The sequence below is a fragment of the Oncorhynchus gorbuscha genome, linkage group LG05, assembly GCF_021184085.1.
Source record: "Oncorhynchus gorbuscha isolate QuinsamMale2020 ecotype Even-year linkage group LG05, OgorEven_v1.0, whole genome shotgun sequence".
NCBI classification, from domain to species: Eukaryota; Metazoa; Chordata; class Actinopteri; order Salmoniformes; family Salmonidae; genus Oncorhynchus; species Oncorhynchus gorbuscha.
This window is the reverse complement of record NC_060177.1, coordinates 86,409,728-86,429,169: the sequence shown is the minus strand read 5'-3', so window position 1 is coordinate 86,429,169 and position 19,442 is coordinate 86,409,728. Positions and strand designations below refer to the sequence as shown.

The 19,442-nt window shown below is 48.0% G+C and overlaps 1 protein-coding gene across 2 annotated transcripts in view; it reads left to right on the top strand.

The window, feature by feature from the left end:
• LOC124036613 (amyloid-beta A4 precursor protein-binding family A member 1-like) overlaps positions 1-19,442 on the top strand; it is a 155,952-nt gene that overhangs the window by 107,108 nt on the left and 29,402 nt on the right. For both annotated transcript variants that reach the window (XM_046351418.1, XM_046351417.1), the window contains exons 3-6: positions 2,333-4,243; positions 13,584-13,694; positions 15,442-15,481; positions 19,020-19,165. In XM_046351418.1, coding sequence (XP_046207374.1) covers positions 2,432-4,243; positions 13,584-13,694; positions 15,442-15,481; positions 19,020-19,165 — 2,109 coding nt within the window. In that variant the 5' untranslated portion in view covers positions 2,333-2,431. The remainder of the gene's footprint in view (positions 1-2,332; positions 4,244-13,583; positions 13,695-15,441; positions 15,482-19,019; positions 19,166-19,442) is intronic.

The window sequence follows — 19,442 nt, the reverse complement described above, 5'->3', positions numbered from 1 at the left end:
GGGTTAAATGGTCCCAGTTGGTAGTATGAGGGTTAAATGGTCCCAGTCGGTAGTATGAGGGTTAAATGGTCCCAGTCGGTAGTATGAGGGTTAAATGGGCCCAGTCGGTAGTATGAGGGTTAAATGGGCCCAGTCGGTGATATGAGGGTTAAATGGTCCCAGTCGGTGATATGAGGGTTAAATGGTCCCAGTCGGTGATATGAGGGTTAAATGGTCCCAGTTGGTAGTATGAGGGTTAAATGGTCCCAGTCGGTAGTATGAGGGTTAAATGGTCCCAGTCGGTAGTATGAGGGTTAAATGGGCCCAGTCCCCAGTCGGTGATATGAGGGTTAAATGGTCCCAGTCGGTCCCAGTCGGTTAAATGGTCCCAGTCGGTTATGAGGGTTAAATGGTCCCAGTCGGTAGTATGAGGGTTAAATGGTCCCAGTCGGTAGTATGAGGGTTAAATGGTCCCAGTCGGTAGTATGAGGGTTAAATGGTCCCAGTCGGTAGTATGAGGGTTAAATGGTCCCAGTCGGTAGTATGAGGGTTAAATGGGCCCAGTCGGTAGTATGAGGGTTAAATGGGCCCAGTCGGTAGTATGAGGGTTAAATGGGCCCAGTCGGTAGTATGAGGGTTAAATGGTCCCTCCTTTTTAATGCTGTGATATGTACAGTAAATAGTTGTAAATCATAGGGGAAGATGTGGAGTCTAGAAACATGTTATTTAATCTCAGAGTGCTTCAGTATTGTAGCAGGGTGGTCCACTTTCAATGTCGTAGTTAAAATTCAAAAAGGTTTAAATAAAGCTTTGACCAGTCTAGGTAATGATATGATCAGAACAGGTCCTACATTCCTTTCCAAGATGAACTGAATGTCTGGTGTTGGTGGTAGTAAGGATTTCGTGTATGTGACCAATATGATGGGATTTGATTTAGTATCCACAGTTTGAGGTATATATATTACTTTATGACTGATCCTAGTCACGCTGATCTGCCTCTGGGACTGTGTGTGTGTTTGTGTTTGTGTGTGTGTGTGTGTGTGTGTGTGTGTGTGTGTGTGTGTGTGTGTGTGTGTGTGTGTGTGTGTGTGTGTGTGTGTGTGTGTGTGTGTGTGTGTGTGTGTGTGTGTGTGTGTGTGTGTGTGTGTGTGTGTGCGTGTAATTCTCTCTCTTTCCGTGGCTTTTCACAGCACTAAGTGGGTTAATGTCACACACGCACACACACACACACACGCACGCACACACGCACACACACACACACTTATATTGTAACCAGCTGTGGAACCATAAAAGGAGGGGATAGACCTTCAGGGGGTCTTTGTGACAGTGTGTGTGTGTGTGTGTGTGTGCGTGCGTGCGTGCGTGCGTGCGTGCGTGTGTGTGGGTCAGGGGAGAGCTCTGGACTCAGAGGGGGAAGCATCCTCAACAGAGGGCAAGTGAGTAGTAGGTCTATGAGAAAGTTGTTACTGTGGTCCAGCTGTCTCATGATTTATTGCATGGTCAAGTTCAATCAGGAAGGCTGGTCTAGTTCAATCAGGAAGGCTGGTCAAGTCCAATCAGGAAGGCTGGTCAAGTCCAATCAGGAAGGCTGGTCAAGTCCAATCAGGAAGGCTGGTCAAGTCCAATCAGGAAGGCTGGTCAAGTCCAATCAGGATGGCTGGTCTAGTCCAATCAGGAAGGCTGGTCAAGTCCAATCAGGAAGGCTGGTCAAGTTCAATCAGGAAGGCTGGTCAAGTTCAATCAGGAAGGCTGGTTTATGCATGTTTAACGTCATCCAGTAAGAATAATATAATTCACTTCGTATCCTAGTATTCATAGTGGAGATGAATACAAACGTATCATCGTCATCGTCATCATCAATTTCTTCTCCTCTTTCCTATTAGCCATGTGTGGCATGTCAGTCACCTATTTACCTTATAGCCTTTAATCACAGAACAATAATGCACATTCCACACATGGCAGCAGGTGGTGTAGTGGTTAGAGCATTGGACTAGCAACCGAAAGGTTGCTGGTTTGAATCCCCCCAGGTGGTTAAAACTTGGATGTTGATTAAGGCAGTCCTCTCTGATTCAGAAGGTTAAATGCGGGAGACACGTTTCAATTGAAGGCATTCAGGTGATTAACTGACTCGGTATCCACCTGTCCCCTTCCTCAAGCGTGCTGTTTAACCTATGGGCTCGCTAGCAATTATCACCTTCCCCTCTCTCAACCAATGGGAGTAAATGTTGGGATGTATTTCTATGTCAACTTACCCTTGTTCTCTCACTTACTGTTTTCCCAGCAAAGGTTTTCGACCGTGCTGGAAGAAAATAGTGTTCTAACGATCTCCTCTGTCTTTCTCTCTCTCTCTTAGCCTCAGAAGATCTGAGCTGCTTGTCTCCCACACGACGGCAGGCCATGCATTTTGCCTAAACCCACCCCCCCTCTTCCTCTCAACCAATCCGAGGCAGCCATGAACCCCCAGGAGGCGGAGTTAGGCCAGGAACTGAGCGAGGACGTGGAAGCCGACTTGCCCCCTCCTCAACGCCGTCGCCACGACAACAACACTGCCACAAACAGCAGGCGACCCCGGCAGCCTAGCAACCATAGTAGTGAAAACAACAACGACGCTGCTCCGCGCTACAGGAGGTATAATGAGGCCCCTGGTGCAGGTGTCAGCAGAATCAGAGGAGCCCCACAGCGGAGGTCAACAGAGGAGCCAGAGGCAGAGCTGCACCAGGGGGCCCAGTCTCCTCCCCAGCAGCCTCAGCCCCAGCAGGCCCAGGGTCAGTCTCTGCCCATCCCGCGACCCGCAGTGACACGTTACCGCAGACAGGAGGACAGTGAGGCCAGACTCAGAGCACAGCAGCAGAGACACACACAGAGACAGCAGAGAGAGGCTGAGAGGGCCCAGCAACAACAACCACCACCACCAGGCCCACAGCCTGTTCACTCTCTACCCCCACAACTAGATGAGACGGAGGAACAACCACCTCCACCAGGCCCACAGCCTGTTCACTCTCTACCCCCACAACTAGATGAGCCGGAGGAGGATGAGGGGGAGAGAGAGAGGGAGAGAGAGGGTGATGATCATGCATTAGCTCGTTCTGCTAGCACGGAAAGTGGTTTCCACACACACACAGACCGGGCGGAGGGCGACGCCGTCATGACACTAGATCCTGAGGCAGAGGACGACTGCGGTACCTACGAGGTGACCCTTCGCCCAGAGGCAGAGGGATACACAGAGAGTGCTGAGTCAGAGCAACAACACCCCCACCCCAACCTGAACCTCAACTACCCACCTCTGCCCCCTCCCTTACCCCGGGAACCCCTACCAGATGTTGGGAGACCCCCCAGTCAGGAGGAGGCAGAGGAGACCCTGAACCCTGGAGGAGGTTACTCCAACTACGTGTACACCCAGCCTCTCTACCGCCGTGGGGGAGGGGCCAGCAGAAAAGGGGGGCGGGACAGTAACATGGAGGAAGGGGTGGAGCCAGAAGACGAGGCGTATTCTGAAGCCTACGACTACTCCCTGACAGAACACGTCTACGAGGAGATCGGCGACGCTCTCTCTTCTGCCGCAAAGGTTGCAGAGCCTATGGACGCCAATGAGAACCTCCAGCAGAGGAAGGCAGGGTTCCATCTGTTTGAGGGGCGGGAAGGAGGCGGGGACTACCGACAGCAGGAGGCGGTGGGGTCACGGCTCCACCACTACGATGAACGCTCGGATGGGGAGTCGGACAGCCCGGAGAAGGAGGCGGAGTTTGCTCCGTACCCACGGGCAGACAGTTGCGACCAGGACGGGGAAGAGGACATCGACATGATCGTAGCCGAGGTCAGGGAGAGTCTCAGCTCTCAGAGTCTGGAGAGAGCTGCTGCCGGGCTACGGGAGGGAGGAGAGGAAGAGGACATGATGGAAGGAGGAGAGGAAGAGGAGGGAGAGTGGCCCGAATCCGAACACGCTCACAATTCTCAATCCGATGCGCCCACAGACTCCACATACCGCAAGGGAGAGATAGAAGGAGAGGGAGATGAGAGTGAAGAAGAGAGCTTCCCACCCTCAGCAGAATCTGACGACTGGTCTGGGGTTCGCAACAGTCGTGAAAAGAGAGACGCCATCTCCCTGGCCATAAAGGACATCAAGGAGGCCATAGAAGAGGTGAAGACCAGGACGGTGAGGTCACCCTATACCCCTGATGAACCTAAAGAGCCCATTTGGGTGATGAGACAGGACCTGAGCCCCACCGCTGAGTGCTGTGACCTGCAGCCCTCACTAGGTGGCGACGTGAGTAGTGCTTTATACAGACTACTAATACTGTGTTTGTGTGTGCTTGTGTGTGTATGTGTGTTTGTGTATGTGTATGTGTGCTTTCCATCACCTGTGTGTTTGTGTGTGTGTGTGTGTGTGTGTGATTAGTGCAGATGAAGGAGAGGAGGTGAGGAAAAGAGGAAGCCACTGTAGACTATTGAGATAAAGCCATGACACTGTACCCCACTTTTTATTTATCCCCCTTTGACATCATAACTCTACATAACTCTACTACTTCATCTCTCTGTTTCTCTCTCTTCTCCTCTGTCATGCTTGTTCCCTTCCCTTTCTGAGTGGTGGCTGTCTACCCTGAGGACAAATGATCTCCACTCCTCCTCTCCTCCCCTCTCCTGTCCTCTATCCCCTCCTCTCCTAGTATCTTCTCCTCCTCTCCTCTCCTCTCCTCTCCTCTCCTCTCCTCTCCTCTCCTCTCCTCTCCTCTCCTCTCCTCTCCTCTCCTCTCCTCTCCTCTCCTCTCCTCTCCTCTCCTCTCCTCTCCTCTCCTCTCCTCTCCTCTCCTCTCCTCTCCTACTATCTTCTCTCCTTCCTCTCTCCTCTTCTCTCCTGTCCTGTCTCCTTCTCTTCTCTTCTCTTCTCTTCTCTTCTCTTCTCTTCTCTTCTCTTCTCTTCTCTTCTCTTCTCTTCTCTTCTCTTCTCTTCTCCTCTCCTCTCCTCTCCTCTCCTCTCCTCTCCTCTCCTACTATCTTCTCTCCTTCCTCTCTCGTCTTCTCTCCTGTCCTGTCTCCTCCTTTCCTCCTCTCTTCTCTTATCCTCTCCTCTACTCCATTTTCCTCTCCTCTCCACAGTCAGAGTTAGCCCTGCAAATGGAGCTGTCCTGGCCGCCAGACATACAGTGCATTCAGAAAGTATTATTATATTTTGTTACGTTACAGCCCTATTCTAAAATGGATTAAATGTTTGTTTTTTTCCTCATCAATCTACCCACAATAACCCACAATAACAAAACAAAAACAGGTTTTTAGAGAACTTTGTTGAAGCACCTTTGGTAGCGATAACTTTCTCGAGTCTTCTTGGGTATGACACTACAAGCTAGGCACACCTGTATTTGGGGAATTTCTCCCATTATTCTCTTCAGATCCACTCAAACTCTGTCAGGTTGGATGGGGAGTGTCGCTGCACAGCTATTTTCAGGTCTCTCCAGAGATGTTCGATCTGGTTCAAGTCCAGGCTCTGGCTGGGCCTCTCAAGGACATTCAGAAACTTGCCACGAAGCCACACCTGCGTTGTCTTGGCTGTGTGCTTAGGGTCGTTGTCCGATTGGAAGGTGAATCTTCGCCCCCAGTCTGAGGTCCTGAGTGCTCTGGAGCAGGTTCTCATCAAGGATCTCTCTGTACTTTGCTCTGTTCATCTTTCCCTTGATCCTGACTAGTCTCCCAGTCCCTGCTGCTCAAAAACATCCCCACAGCATGATGCCGCCAGCACCATGCTTCATCGTAGGGATGGTGCCAGGTTTCCTCCAGACGTGCCGCTTGGCATTCAGGCCTGAGAATCTTGTTTTGGAGCAGGTTTTCATCAAGGATCTCTCTGTACTTTGCTCTGTTCATCTTTCCCTCGATCCTGACTAGTCTCCCAGTTCCTGCCGTTGTAAAACATCTACAATGCTGCAAACATTTTCTGTTTCCCTTTGTTACCCTCGACACAATCCTGTCTCAGAGCTCTGCGGACAATTCCTTTGACCTCAAGGCTTGGAAAAATATGAATTTAATCAATGTTAGAACAAGACTGTGAGAGGGAGAGGGGGGACTCACGGGAGAATAATAACATTAGGAGATAGGCTGTTTTCCTCCATATCAGGCCTCTGTCTGTACACCCCCGTCCCCCCCATCCCCCTGTACCCAACGCACCCCTGTCCCCCCATCTCCCATTCCATGGTGAATTCTTCTAGCTTATAATACATGTGTAGAGCGGAGCTTGGTACAAAGGCATCACATCCTGTGGAGACAGTACCAGTAGCCTAGCACAGTAGCAGGACAACACAGAGAGAAGGACAGCTACCATTTATTTTGACCATTTCAATGGAAAACAAATCACAGTATGGTACTTTATTGTTACCCAGAAATGATTTATATTGAGATAAAATGGCTGCATTGGACCTTTAACATGGAAGCCATTCCCAATTGTGCTGTGTGACATAACAGAATAGTGAATATTGTTGTAAAATATTTATGCGTTAACCTGGTTGGGTTTTCTGTGCTGGATAACAGGGTTTTGATGAACCACTGTGACATGGCTGTTCATTGTACTAGAACTATAGGCAATGGAGCATGGACAGGTTTTTAGATTATTTTTGCAAATTTATTTTAAAAAATACGTTGTTTACATAAGTATTCAGACCCTTTGCTATGAGACTTGAAATTGAGCTCAGGTGCATCCTGTTTCCATTGAGCATTCCTGATGTTTCTACAACTTGGAGTCCACCTGTGGTAAATTTAATTGATTGGTCATGATTTGGAAAGTTGCACACCTGTCTATATCAGGTCCCGCAGTTGACAGTGCATGTCAGAGCAAAATCCAAGCCATGAGGTCAAAGGAATTGTGTGTTGAGCTCCGAGACAGGATTGTGTCGAGGCACATATCTGGGGAAGAGAACCAAATAATTTCTGCAGCATTGAAGATCCCCAAGAACACAGTGACACGGCCTGAGCTGAGCACCAAGAACCCGATGGTCACTCTGACAGAGCTCTAGAGTTCCTCTGTGGATATGGGAGAACCTTCCAGAAGGACAACAATCTCTGCAGCACACCACCAATCAAGCCTTTATGGTAGAGTGGCCAGACGGAAGCCACTCCTCAGTAAAAGGCACATAACAGCCCGCTTGGAGTTTGCCAATAGGCACTTAAAGACTCTCAGACCATGTGAAACAAGATTCTCGGATCTGTTGAAACCAAGATTGAACTCTGTCCTGAATGCCTGGGATCACGTCTGGAGGAAACCTGGCACCATCTCTACAGTGAAGTATGGTGGTGGCAACATCATGCTGTGGGGATGTATTTTAGTGGCAGGGACTAGGAGACTAGTCAGGATCGAGGGAAAGATGAACTGAGCAAAATACAGAGAGATCCTTGATGTAAACCTGCTCCAAATTGGGTCAACAGTTCACCTTCCAACAGGTCAACAACCTTAAACACACTGCCAAGACAATTCAGCAGTGGCTTCGGGACAAGTCTCTGTATGTCCTTGAGTGGCCCAGCCAGAGCCCAGCCAGAGCCCGGACTTGAACATCTCTGGAGAGACCTGAGCTGTGCAGCGACGCTCCCCATCCAACCCGAAAGAGCTTGAGAGGATCTGCAGAGAAGAATGGGAGAAACTCCCTAAATACAGGTGTGCCAAGCTTGTAGCATCATACGTAATCTCTGCCAAAGTGATTCAACAAAGTACTGAGTAAAAGGTCTGAATACTTATGTAAATATAATATTTAAAAAAATGTTTTAAACTAAATTAGCAAACATTTCTAAAAACCTGTTTTTGCTTTGTCATTATGGGGTATTGTGTGTAAATTGATGAGGGAAAAAAAACAAATTAATCCATTTTAGAATAAGGCTGTAACGTAACACAATGTGGAAAATGTCAAGGGGTGTGAATACTTTCCGAAGGCACTGCGAGCCTTCTTTCTCAGTAGGAGCACAGGATGTTGTGTTGTGTCTGCAGGATGTTGTGTCTGCAGGATGTTGTGTCTGCAGGATGTTGTGTTGTGTCTGCAGGATGTTGTGTTGTGTCTGCAGGATGTTGTGTTGTGTCTGCAGGATGTTGTGTTGTGTCTGCAGGATGTTGTGTTGTGTCTGCAGGATGTTGTGTTGTGTCTGCAGGATGTTGTGTTGTGTCTGCAGGATGTTGTGTCTGCAGGATGTTGTGTTGTGTCTGCAGGATGTTGTGTTGTGTCTACAGGATATTGTGTTGTGTCTGCAGGATGTTGTGTTGTGTCTGCAGGATGTTGTGTTGTGTCTGCAGGATGTTGTGTTGTGTCTGCAGGATGTTGTGTTGTGTCTACAGGATGTTGTGTTGTGTCTGCAGGATGTTGTGTTGTGTCTGCAGGATGTTGTGTTGTGTCTGCAGGATGTTGTGTTGTGTCTACAGGATGTTGTGTTGTGTCTGCAGTGTTGTGTCTGCAGGATGTTGTGTCTGCAGGATGTTGTGTCTACAGGATGTTGTGTTGTGTCTGCAGGATGTTGTGTCTGCAGGATGTTGTGTTGTGTCTACAGGATGTTGTGTTGTGTCTACAGGATGTTGTGTCTGCAGGATGTTGTGTTGTGTCTACAGGATGCTGTGTCTGCAGGATGTTGTGTTGTGTCTGCAGGATGTTGTGTTGTGTCTGCAGTGTGTTGTGTTGTGTCTGCAGTGTGTTGTGTCTGCAGGATGTTGTGTTGTGTCTGCAGGATGTTGTGTTGTGTCTGCAGTGTGTTGTGTTGTGTCTGCAGTGTTGTGTCTGCAGGATGTTGTGTTGTGTCTGCAGTGTTGTGTCTGCAGGATGTTGTGTTGTGTCTACAGGATGTTGTGTTGTGTCTACAGGATGTTGTGTTGTGTCTGCAGTGTGTTGTGTCTGCAGGATGTTGTGTTGTGTCTGCAGGATGTTGTGTTGTGTCTGCAGTGTTGTGTCTGCAGGATGTTGTGTCTGCAGGATGTTGTGTCTACAGGATGTTGTGTTGTGTCTGCAGTGTGTTGTGTTGTGTCTGCAGGATGTTGTGTCTGCAGGATGTTGTGTCTGCAGTGTTTTGTGTCTGCAGGATGTTGTGTTGTGTCTACAGGATGTTGTGTTGTGTCTGCAGGATGTTGTGTTGTGTCTACAGGATGTTGTGTTGTGTCTGCAGGATGTTGTGTTGTGTCTGCAGGATGTTGTGTTGTGTCTGCAGGATGTTGTGTTGTGTCTACAGGATGTTGTGTTGTGTCTGCAGTGTTGTGTCTGCAGGATGTTGTGTCTGCAGGATGTTGTGTCTACAGGATGTTGTGTTGTGTCTGCAGGATGTTGTGTCTGCAGGATGTTGTGTTGTGTCTACAGGATGTTGTGTTGTGTCTACAGGATGTTGTGTCTGCAGGATGTTGTGTTGTGTCTACAGGATGCTGTGTCTGCAGGATGTTGTGTTGTGTCTGCAGGATGTTGTGTTGTGTCTGCAGTGTGTTGTGTTGTGTCTGCAGGATGTTGTGTCTGCAGGATGTTGTGTTGTGTCTACAGGATGTTGTGTTGTGTCTGTAGGATGTTGTGTCTGCAGTATGTTGTGTTGTGTCTGCAGGATGTTGTGTCTGCAGGATGTTGTGTCTGCAGGATCTTCTGTGTTGTGTCTGCAGGATGTTGTGTCTGTGTTGTGTTGTGTGCAGGATGTTTGTGTCTGCAGGATGTTGTGTTGTGTCTGCAGTGTGTTGTGTCTGCAGGATGTTGTGTTTACAGGATGTTGTGTTGTGTCTGCAGGATGTTGTGTTGTGTCTGCAGGATGTTGTGTTGTGTCTGCAGGATGTTGTGTCTGCAGGATGTTGTGTTGTGTCTGCAGGATGTTGTGTTGTGTCTGCAGGATGTTGTGTTGTGTCTGCAGGATGTTGTGTTGTGTCTGCAGGATGTTGTGTTGTGTCTGCAGGATGTTGTGTTGTGTCTGCAGGATGTTGTGTTGTGTCTGCAGGATGTTGTGTTGTGTCTGCAGGATGTTGTGTTGTGTCTGCAGGATGTTGTGTTGTGTCTACAGGATGTTGTGTTGTGTCTGCAGGATGTTGTGTTGTGTCTGCAGGATGTTGTGTTGTGTCTGCAGGATGTTGTGTTGTGTCTACAGGATGTTGTGTTGTGTCTGCAGTGTTGTGTCTGCAGGATGTTGTGTCTGCAGGATGTTGTGTCTGCAGGATGTTGTGTCTGCAGGATGTTGTGTTGTGTCTACAGGATGTTGTGTTGTGTCTACAGGATGTTGTGTCTGCAGGATGTTGTGTTGTGTCTACAGGATGCTGTGTCTGCAGGATGTTGTGTTGTGTCTGCAGGATGTTGTGTTGTGTCTGCAGTGTGTTGTGTTGTGTCTGCAGTGTGTTGTGTCTGCAGGATGTTGTGTTGTGTCTGCAGGATGTTGTGTTGTGTCTGCAGTGTGTTGTGTTGTGTCTGCAGTGTTGTGTCTGCAGGATGTTGTGTTGTGTCTGCAGTGTTGTGTCTGCAGGATGTTGTGTTGTGTCTACAGGATGTTGTGTTGTGTCTACAGGATGTTGTGTTGTGTCTGCAGTGTGTTGTGTCTGCAGGATGTTGTGTTGTGTCTGCAGGATGTTGTGTTGTGTCTGCAGTGTTGTGTCTGCAGGATGTTGTGTCTGCAGGATGTTGTGTCTACAGGATGTTGTGTTGTGTCTGCAGTGTGTTGTGTTGTGTCTGCAGGATGTTGTGTCTGCAGGATGTTGTGTCTGCAGTGTTTTGTGTCTGCAGGATGTTGTGTTGTGTCTACAGGATGTTGTGTTGTGTCTGCAGGATGTTGTGTTGTGTCTACAGGATGTTGTGTTGTGTCTGCAGGATGTTGTGTTGTGTCTGCAGGATGTTGTGTTGTGTCTGCAGGATGTTGTGTTGTGTCTACAGGATGTTGTGTTGTGTCTGCAGTGTTGTGTCTGCAGGATGTTGTGTCTGCAGGATGTTGTGTCTACAGGATGTTGTGTTGTGTCTGCAGGATGTTGTGTCTGCAGGATGTTGTGTTGTGTCTACAGGATGTTGTGTTGTGTCTACAGGATGTTGTGTCTGCAGGATGTTGTGTTGTGTCTACAGGATGCTGTGTCTGCAGGATGTTGTGTTGTGTCTGCAGGATGTTGTGTTGTGTCTGCAGTGTGTTGTGTTGTGTCTGCAGTGTGTTGTGTCTGCAGGATGTTGTGTTGTGTCTGCAGGATGTTGTGTTGTGTCTGCAGTGTGTTGTGTTGTGTCTGCAGTGTTGTGTCTGCAGGATGTTGTGTTGTGTCTGCAGTGTTGTGTCTGCAGGATGTTGTGTTGTGTCTACAGGATGTTGTGTTGTGTCTACAGGATGTTGTGTTGTGTCTGCAGTGTGTTGTGTCTGCAGGATGTTGTGTTGTGTCTGCAGGATGTTGTGTTGTGTCTGCAGTGTTGTGTCTGCAGGATGTTGTGTCTGCAGGATGTTGTGTCTACAGGATGTTGTGTTGTGTCTGCAGTGTGTTGTGTTGTGTCTGCAGGATGTTGTGTCTGCAGGATGTTGTGTCTGCAGTGTTTTGTGTCTGCAGGATGTTGTGTTGTGTCTACAGGATGTTGTGTTGTGTCTGCAGGATGTTGTGTTGTGTCTGCAGGATGTTGTGTTGTGTCTGCAGTGTGTTGTGTCTGCAGGATGTTGTGTCTGTAGGATGTTGTGTCTGCAGTGTGTTGTGTCTGCAGTGTGTTGTGTCTACAGTGTGTTGTGTCTGCAGTGTCTGCAGTGTGTTGTGTCTGCAGTGTGTTGTGTCTACAGGATGTTGTGTTGTGTCTGTAGGATGTTGTGTCTGCAGGATGTTGTGTCTGCAGGATGTTGTGTCTACAGGATGTTGTGTTGTGTCTGTAGGATGTTGTGTCTGCAGGATGTTGTGTCTGCAGGATGTTGTGTCTGGAGTATGTTGTGTTGTGTCTGCAGGATGTTGTGTTGTGTCTGCAGTGTGTTGTGTCTGCAGGATATTGTGTCTGCAGGATGTTGTCTTGTGTCTGCAGGATGTTGTGTTGTGTCTGCAGGATGTTGTGTTGTGTCTGCAGGATGTTGTGTCTGTAGGATGTTGTGTCTGCAGTATGTTGTGTTGTGTCTGCAGGATGTTGTGTCTGCAGGATGTTGTGTCTGCAGGATCTTGTGTTGTGTCTGCAGGATGTTGTGTTGTGTCTGCAGGATGTTGTGTCTACAGGATGTTGTGTTGTGTCTGCAGTGTTGTGTCTGCAGGATGTTGTGTTGTGTCTGCAGTGTGTTGTGTCTGCAGGATGTTGTGTCTGCAGTGTGTTGTGTCTGCAGTGTGTTGTGTCTGCAGGATGTTGTGTCTACAGGATGTTGTGTTGTGTCTGCAGTGTTGTGTCTGCAGGATGTTGTGTTGTGTCTGCAGTGTGTTGTGTCTGCAGGATGTTGTGTCTGTAGGATGTTGTGTCTGCAGTGTGTTGTGTCTGCAGTGTGTTGTGTCTGCAGTGTCTGCAGTGTGTTTTGTCTGCAGTGTGTTGTGTCTGCAGGATGTTGTGTTGTGTCTGCAGGATGTTGTTTCTGCAGTGAGTTGTGTCTGCAGGATGTTGTGTTGTGTCTGCAGTGTGTTGTGTCTGCAGGATGTTGTGTCTGCAGTGTGTTGTGTCTGCAGGATGTTGTGTCTGCAGTGTGTTGTGTCTGCAGGATGTTGTGTCTGCAGTGTGTTGTGTCTGCAGGATGTTGTGTTGTGTCTGCAGGATGTTGTGTCTGCAGTGTGTTGTGTCTGCAGGATGTTGTGTTGTGTCTGCAGTGTGTTGTGTCTGCAGTGTGTTGTGTCTGCAGGATGTTGTGTCTGCAGTGTGTTGTGTCTGCAGTGAGTTGTGTCTGCAGGATGTTGTGTCTGCAGTGTGTTGTGTATGCAGTGTGTTGTGTCTGCAGGCTGTTGTGTCTGCAGTGTGTTGTGTCTGCAGTGAGTTGTGTCTGCAGGATGTTGTGTCTGCAGTGTGTTGTGTCTGCAGTGTGTTGTGTCTGCAGGATGTTGTGTCTGCAGTGTGTTGTGTCTGCAGTGAGTTGTGTCTGCAGGATGTTGTGTCTGCAGTGTGTTGTGTCTGCAGTGTGTTGTGTCTGCAGGATGTTGTGTTGTGTCTGCAGTGTGTTGTGTCTGCAGTGTGTTGTGTCTGCAGTGTGTTGTGTCTGCAGTGTGTTGTGTCTGCAGTGTGTTGTGTCTGCAGGATGTTGTGTATGACATAACTTATTCTACTCCTTTCCCCCTCTGCTTTCCCCTCCCTTTCTCCTCTCTCCTCTCCTTCTCCACCTCTTTTTCCATTCAACCCTGTCCCCTTTTCGCTCTCTCTCACCTTCTCTCTCAGACAACCCCCCCTCTCTCTCACCTTCTCTCTCAGACAACCCCCCCTCTCTCACCTTCTCTCTCAGACAATCCCCCTCTCTCTCACCTTCTCTCTCAGACAACCCCCCTCTCTCTCACCTTCTCTCTCAGACAACCCCCCCCTCTCACCTTCTCGCTCAGACAACCCCTCCTCCCTCTCTCTCACCTTCTCTCTCAGACAACCCCCCCTCTCTTTCTCTCAATTGAATTGAATTGAAAGGGATTTATTGACATTTGAAATGTATGTGAACATTACACTCACAAAAAATACAAAATACAATACAGACATGTCAAATGTTATATCATATGTATGTATTATGGTCTCTCTATCCAGTCTCCAGGCTCAGACTCTCAGGCCTCTCCTCAGGGGGCGGAGTCTTCTGTCCGGACGCCCATGCTCGAGGGGAGTGACAGCTTCGAGTCTCCACCGCCCTCCACTAAAGAGGTAGGTCGGTTGTGTGTATGTGTGTCCCTATCTGAGTCCAATGTGATGACTTTGACCAGACAGGCAGTGTGACGAATGAAAATGACACTTCTCCTGCATACTGACCACCAACATTTCAAAGAGTCAACCATCGGTTCAATCTCTGACAACTTCCCCAGTGTTATGACAGTGATAACGTTGCTATCATAATGTTATGACTTGGGATGTGACGAAAGGTAAACATTCTCTTAACATTTAAACTGTCACATTTTCTCATTTCAACAAATGAAAAATAATCAGAAAATGACGTGAATTCTAAATTCAGATGACCGCTAGGGAGCAATGCAGTTCAATGTACCACAGTCCTGGAAACCTAGACGGAGCTCACCTTCCTGCTGTCCTGGAAACCTAGTCCTGGAAACCTAGTCCTGGAAACCTAGACGGAGCTCACCTTCCTGTTGTCCTGGATACCTAGTCCTGGAAACCTAGACGGAGCTCACCTTCCTGTTGTCCTGGAAACCTAGACGGAGCTCACCTTCCTGTTGTCCTGGAAACCTAGACGGAGCTCACCTTCCTGTTGTCCTGGAAACCTAGACGGAGCTCACCTCCCTGTTGTCCTGGATACCTAGACGGAGCTCACCTTCCTGTTGTCCTGGAAACCTAGACGGAGCTCACCTTCCTGTTGTCCTGGATACCTAGTCGGAGCTAACCTTCCTGTTGTCCTGGAAACCTAGACGGAGCTCACCTTCCTGTTGTCCTGGAAACCTAGACGGAGCTCACCTTCCTGTTGCCCTGGATACCTAGACGGAGCTCACCTTCCTGTTGTCCTGGATACCTAGACGGAGCTAACCTTCCTGTTGTCCTGGATACCTAGACGGAGCTCACCTTCCTGTTGTCCTGGATACCTAGACGGAGCTCACCTTCCTGTTGTCCTGGAAACCTAGACGGAGCTCACCTTCCTGATGTCCTGGATACCTAGTCCTGGATACCTAGACGGAGCTCACCTTCCTGTTGTCCTGGAAACCTAGACGGAGCTCACCTTCCTGATGTCCTGGATACCTAGACAGAGCTCACCTTCCTGATGTCCTGGAAACCTAGACGGAGCTCACCTTCCTGTTGTCCTGGATACCTAGACGGAGCTCACCTTCCTGTTGTCCTGGAAACCTAGACGGAGCTCACCTCCCTGCTGTCCTGGAAACCTAGACAGAGCTCACCTTCCTGCTGTCCTGGATACCTAGAATGAGCTCACCTTCCTGTTGTCCTGGATACCTAGACGGAGCTCACCTTCCTGTTGTCCTGGAAACCTAGACGGAGCTCACCTTCCTGCCTTCCTGGATACCTAGACGGAGCTCACCTTCCTGTTGTCCTGGAAACCTAGACGGAGCTCACCTTCCTGCTGTCCTGGATACCTAGACGGAGCTCACTTTCCTCCTGTCCACCGTGTGACCCAGCAACGGGTTGGGTCTCACGGTGCCTCCCTTTCAGCTCTGCACCTCTACTGCCACTGTAGCTCCTCTACTGCCACTGTAGCTCCTCTACTGCCACTGTAGCACCTCTACTGCCACTGTAGCACCTCTACTGCCACTGTAGCACATCTACTGCCACTGTAGCTCCTCTACTGCCACTGTAGCACCTCTACTGCTACTGTAGCACCTCTACTGCCACTGTAGCTAAATGTCACACCCCTAGTTATGACAGTGTTATAATGACCATGTCTGTGTGACCCGTCATCAGTAACATGTTCTCTGTCTCTCTTCTCTACCTACAGTCCAGGAGAAGCCTCGCCTCCTTCCCTACCTATGTAGACGGTAAGACCTCCCTGTACTTCTCTCCCTACCTATGTAGACGGTAAGACCTCCCTGTAGTTCTCTCCCTACCTATGTAGACGGTAAGACCTCCCTGTAGTTCTCTCCCTACCTATGTAGACGGTAAGACCTCCCTGTAGTTCTCTCCCTACCTATGTAGACGCTAAGACCTCCCTGTAGTTCTCTCCCTACCTATGTAGACGGTAAGACCTCCCTTTAATTCTCTCCCTACCTATGTAGACGGTAAGACCTCCCTTTACTTCTCTCCCTACCTATGTAGACGGTAAGACCTTCCTTTACTTCTCTCCCTACCTATGTAGACTGTAAGACCTTCCTTTACTTCTCTCCCTACCTATGTAGACGGTAAGACCTCCCTTTACTTCTCTCCCTACCTATGTAGACGGTAAGACCTTCCTTTACTTCTCTCCCTACCTATGTAGACGGTAAGACCTCCCTTTACTTCTCTCCTTACCTATGTAGACGGTAAGACCTCCCTTTACTTCTCTCCCTACCTATGTAGATGGTAAGACCTCCCTTTACTTCTCTCCCTACCTATGTAGATGGTAAGACCCCCCTTTAGTTCTCTCCCTACCTATGTAGACTGTAAGACCTCCCTTTAGTTCTCTCCCTACCTATGTAGACGGTAAGACCTCCCTTTACTTCTCTCCCTACCTATGTAGACGGTAAGACCCCCCTTTACTTCTCTCCCTACCTATGTAGACGGTAAGACCTCCCTTTAGTTCTCTCCCTACCTATGTAGACGGTAAGACCTCCCTTTAGTTCTCTCCCTACCTATGTAGACGGTAAGACCTCCCTTTAGTTCTCTCCCTGTCCTCCTCTGCTTTACTTTACTAGGCTTTGCTTTGCCAGTGCAGATTTAAATATATTTTAAAAGTGTTTTTCTCTAGTTACGGTAATGCTTGGGTGAATATGCTCTGTGGGGGCATGCTGATGTGTAGGCCAGATTTAGTGCCAGATCAGCGTTTTTAAATGTCATGGAGGGCTGAGAGTGAGAGAGAGCGAGAGAGGGAGAGAGAGAGGTTGCCATACAACCTGGAATTAAAATATACTTTTTTGGGGGGGGGGGGGTTGTATCATTTGATTAACACAACATGCCTACCACTTTGAAGAAGCAAAACATTTTTATTGTGAAACAAACAAGAACTAAGACCAAAAAACAGAACCTTAGCGTGCATAACTATTCACCCCCTCAAAGTCAATACTTTGTAGAGCCACCTTTTGCAGCAATTACAGCTGCATGTCTCTTGGGGTATGTCTCTATAAGCTTGGCACATCTAGCCACAGGGATTTTTGCCCATTCTTCAAGGCAAAACTGCTCCAGCTCCTTCAAGTTGGATGGGTTCCGCTGGTGTACAGCAATTTAAGTCATACCACAGATTCTCAATTGGATTGAGGTCTGGGCTTTGACTAGGCCATTCCAAGACATTTAAACATTGCCCCTTAACACACTCGAGTGTTGCTTTAGCAGTATTCTTAGGGTCATTGTCCTGCTGGAAGGTGATCCTCCGTCCCAGTCTCAAATCTCTGGACGACAAACAGGTTTCCCTCAATAATTTCCCTGTATTTAGCACTATCAGTCATTCCTTCAATTCTGACCAGTTTCCCTGCTGATGAAAAACATCCCCACAGCATGATGCTGCCATCACCATGCTTCACTGGGGGAATGGTGTTCTTGGGGTGATGAGAGGTGTTGGGTTTGCGACAGACATAGCGTTTTCCTTGATGGCCAAAAAGCTCCATTTTAGTCTCTTCTGACCAGAGTATCTTCTTTCATATGTTTGGGGAGTCTCCCACATGCCTTTTGGTGAACACCAAACGTGTTTGCTTATTTTTGTTTTTGAGCAAGTGCTTTTTTTCTGGTAACTCTTCCGTAAAGCCCAGCTATGTGGAGTGTACGGCTTAAAGTGGTCCTATGGACAGATACTCCTATCTCTGCTGTGGAGCTTTGCAGCTCCTTCAGGGTTATCTTTGGTCTCTTTGTTTGCCTCTCTGATTAATGCCCTCTTTGCCTGGTCTGTGAGTTTTGGTGGGCGGCCCCCTCTTGGCAGGTTTGTTGTGGTTCCATATTCTTTCCATTTTTTAATAATGGATTTAATGATGCTCCGTGGGATGTTCAACGTTTCAGATATTTTTTTACCCAACCCTGATCTGTACTTCTCCACAACTCTGTTCCTGACCTGTTTGGAGAACTCCTTGCATTTACATTTAAGTCATTTAGCAGACACTCTTATCCAGAGCGACTTACGTCTTTATGGTGCTGCTTGCTCAGTAGTGTCCCTTGCTTAGTGGTGTTGCAGACTCTGAGGCCTTTCAGAACAGGTGTATATATACTGAGATCATGTGACAGATCATGTGACACTTAGATTGCACACAGGTGGACTTTATTTAACTAATTATGTGACTTCTGAAGGTAATTGGTTGCACCAGATCTTATTTAGGGGCTTCATAGCAAAAGGGGATGATACATATGCACACACCACTTTAAAAAAAAATAATGTTTTAATAATTTTTTGAAACAAGTCATTTTTTTCATTTCACTTCACCAATTTGGACTATTTTGTGTCTGTCCATTACATGAGAAAATCAATTTAAATTACAGGTTGTAATGCAACAAAATAGGAAACACGCCAAGGAGGGTGAAAACGTTTTCAAAGGAACTCACACATCTCTCTCTCTCTCTCTCTCTCTCTCTCTCTCTCTCTCTCTCTCTCTCTCTCTCTCTCTCTCTCTCTCTCTCTCTCTCTCTCTCTCTCTCTCTCTCTCTCTCTCTCTCTCTCTCTCACACTCTCTCGCTCACACTCTCTCTCTTTCTCTTTCAATTCAATTTAAGGGCTCTATTGGCATGGGAAACCTGTGTTAACATTGCCAAACCAAGTGTCGATAATAAACAAAAGTGAAATAAACAATACAAATTAACAGTAAACATTACACTCACAAAAGTTCCAAAATAATGTAATATCTTTCTCTCTCCTCTTTAGCTCTCTCTTTCTCTCTCTCCTCTTTAGCTCTCTCTCTCCTCTTTAGCTCTCTCATCTTTAGCTCTCTCTCTCTCTCTCCTCTTCAGCTCTCACTCTCAGCTCTCTCTCTTTCTCTCTCTCTCCCTCCCTCTCTCTCTCCCTCTCTCTCTCCCTCTCTCTCTCTCTCTCTCTCTCTCTCTCTCTCTCTCTCTCTCTCTCTCTCTTTCTCCCTCCTCTCTCTTTCTCTCTTTCTCCCTCCCTCTCTCTTTCTCTCTTTCTCCCTCCCTCTCTCTTTCTCTCTTTCTCCCTCCCTCTCTCTTTCTCTCTTTCTCCCTCCCTCTCTCCCTCTCTCTTTCTCTCTCTCTGTCTCTCTCTCTCTCCTCTCGTTCTCTCTCTCTCTCAATCTCTCTCTCTGTCTCAACATTTCAAAATGTTACAAATTCCAACTCAAAGTTTTGTATACAATATTCGCAGTTCAAACCTCCGCAATGTTTTCAAAACTCCTCCCCCTCCACCCCCTCTCTCTTCCCCACCTCTACTCCCCCTATCCCCTCCTCCCCCAGTCCCAGGTCCGTGTGACCCAGAGGACCTGATTGATGGGATCATATTTGCTGCTAACTACCTGGGCTCCACCCAGCTGCTGTCTGACAAGACGCCCTCCAAGAACGTCCGTATGATGCAGGCCCAGGAGGCCGTCAGCCACATCAAGGTGAGGAGAGACACAGCTCTATACTGTAGACCAGACACAGATCTCATCTACAATACCCAACTCTATACTGTAGACCAGACACAGATCTCATCTACAATACACAGCTCTATACTGTAGACCAGACACAGATCTCATCTACAATACACAGCTTTATACTGTAGACCAGACACATATCTCATCTACAATACAGTCTATATTGTGGACATGTAGTCTATACTGTAGTCTATACTGTAGTCCTGTAGTCTATATTGTGGACATGTAGTCTACACTGTAGTCA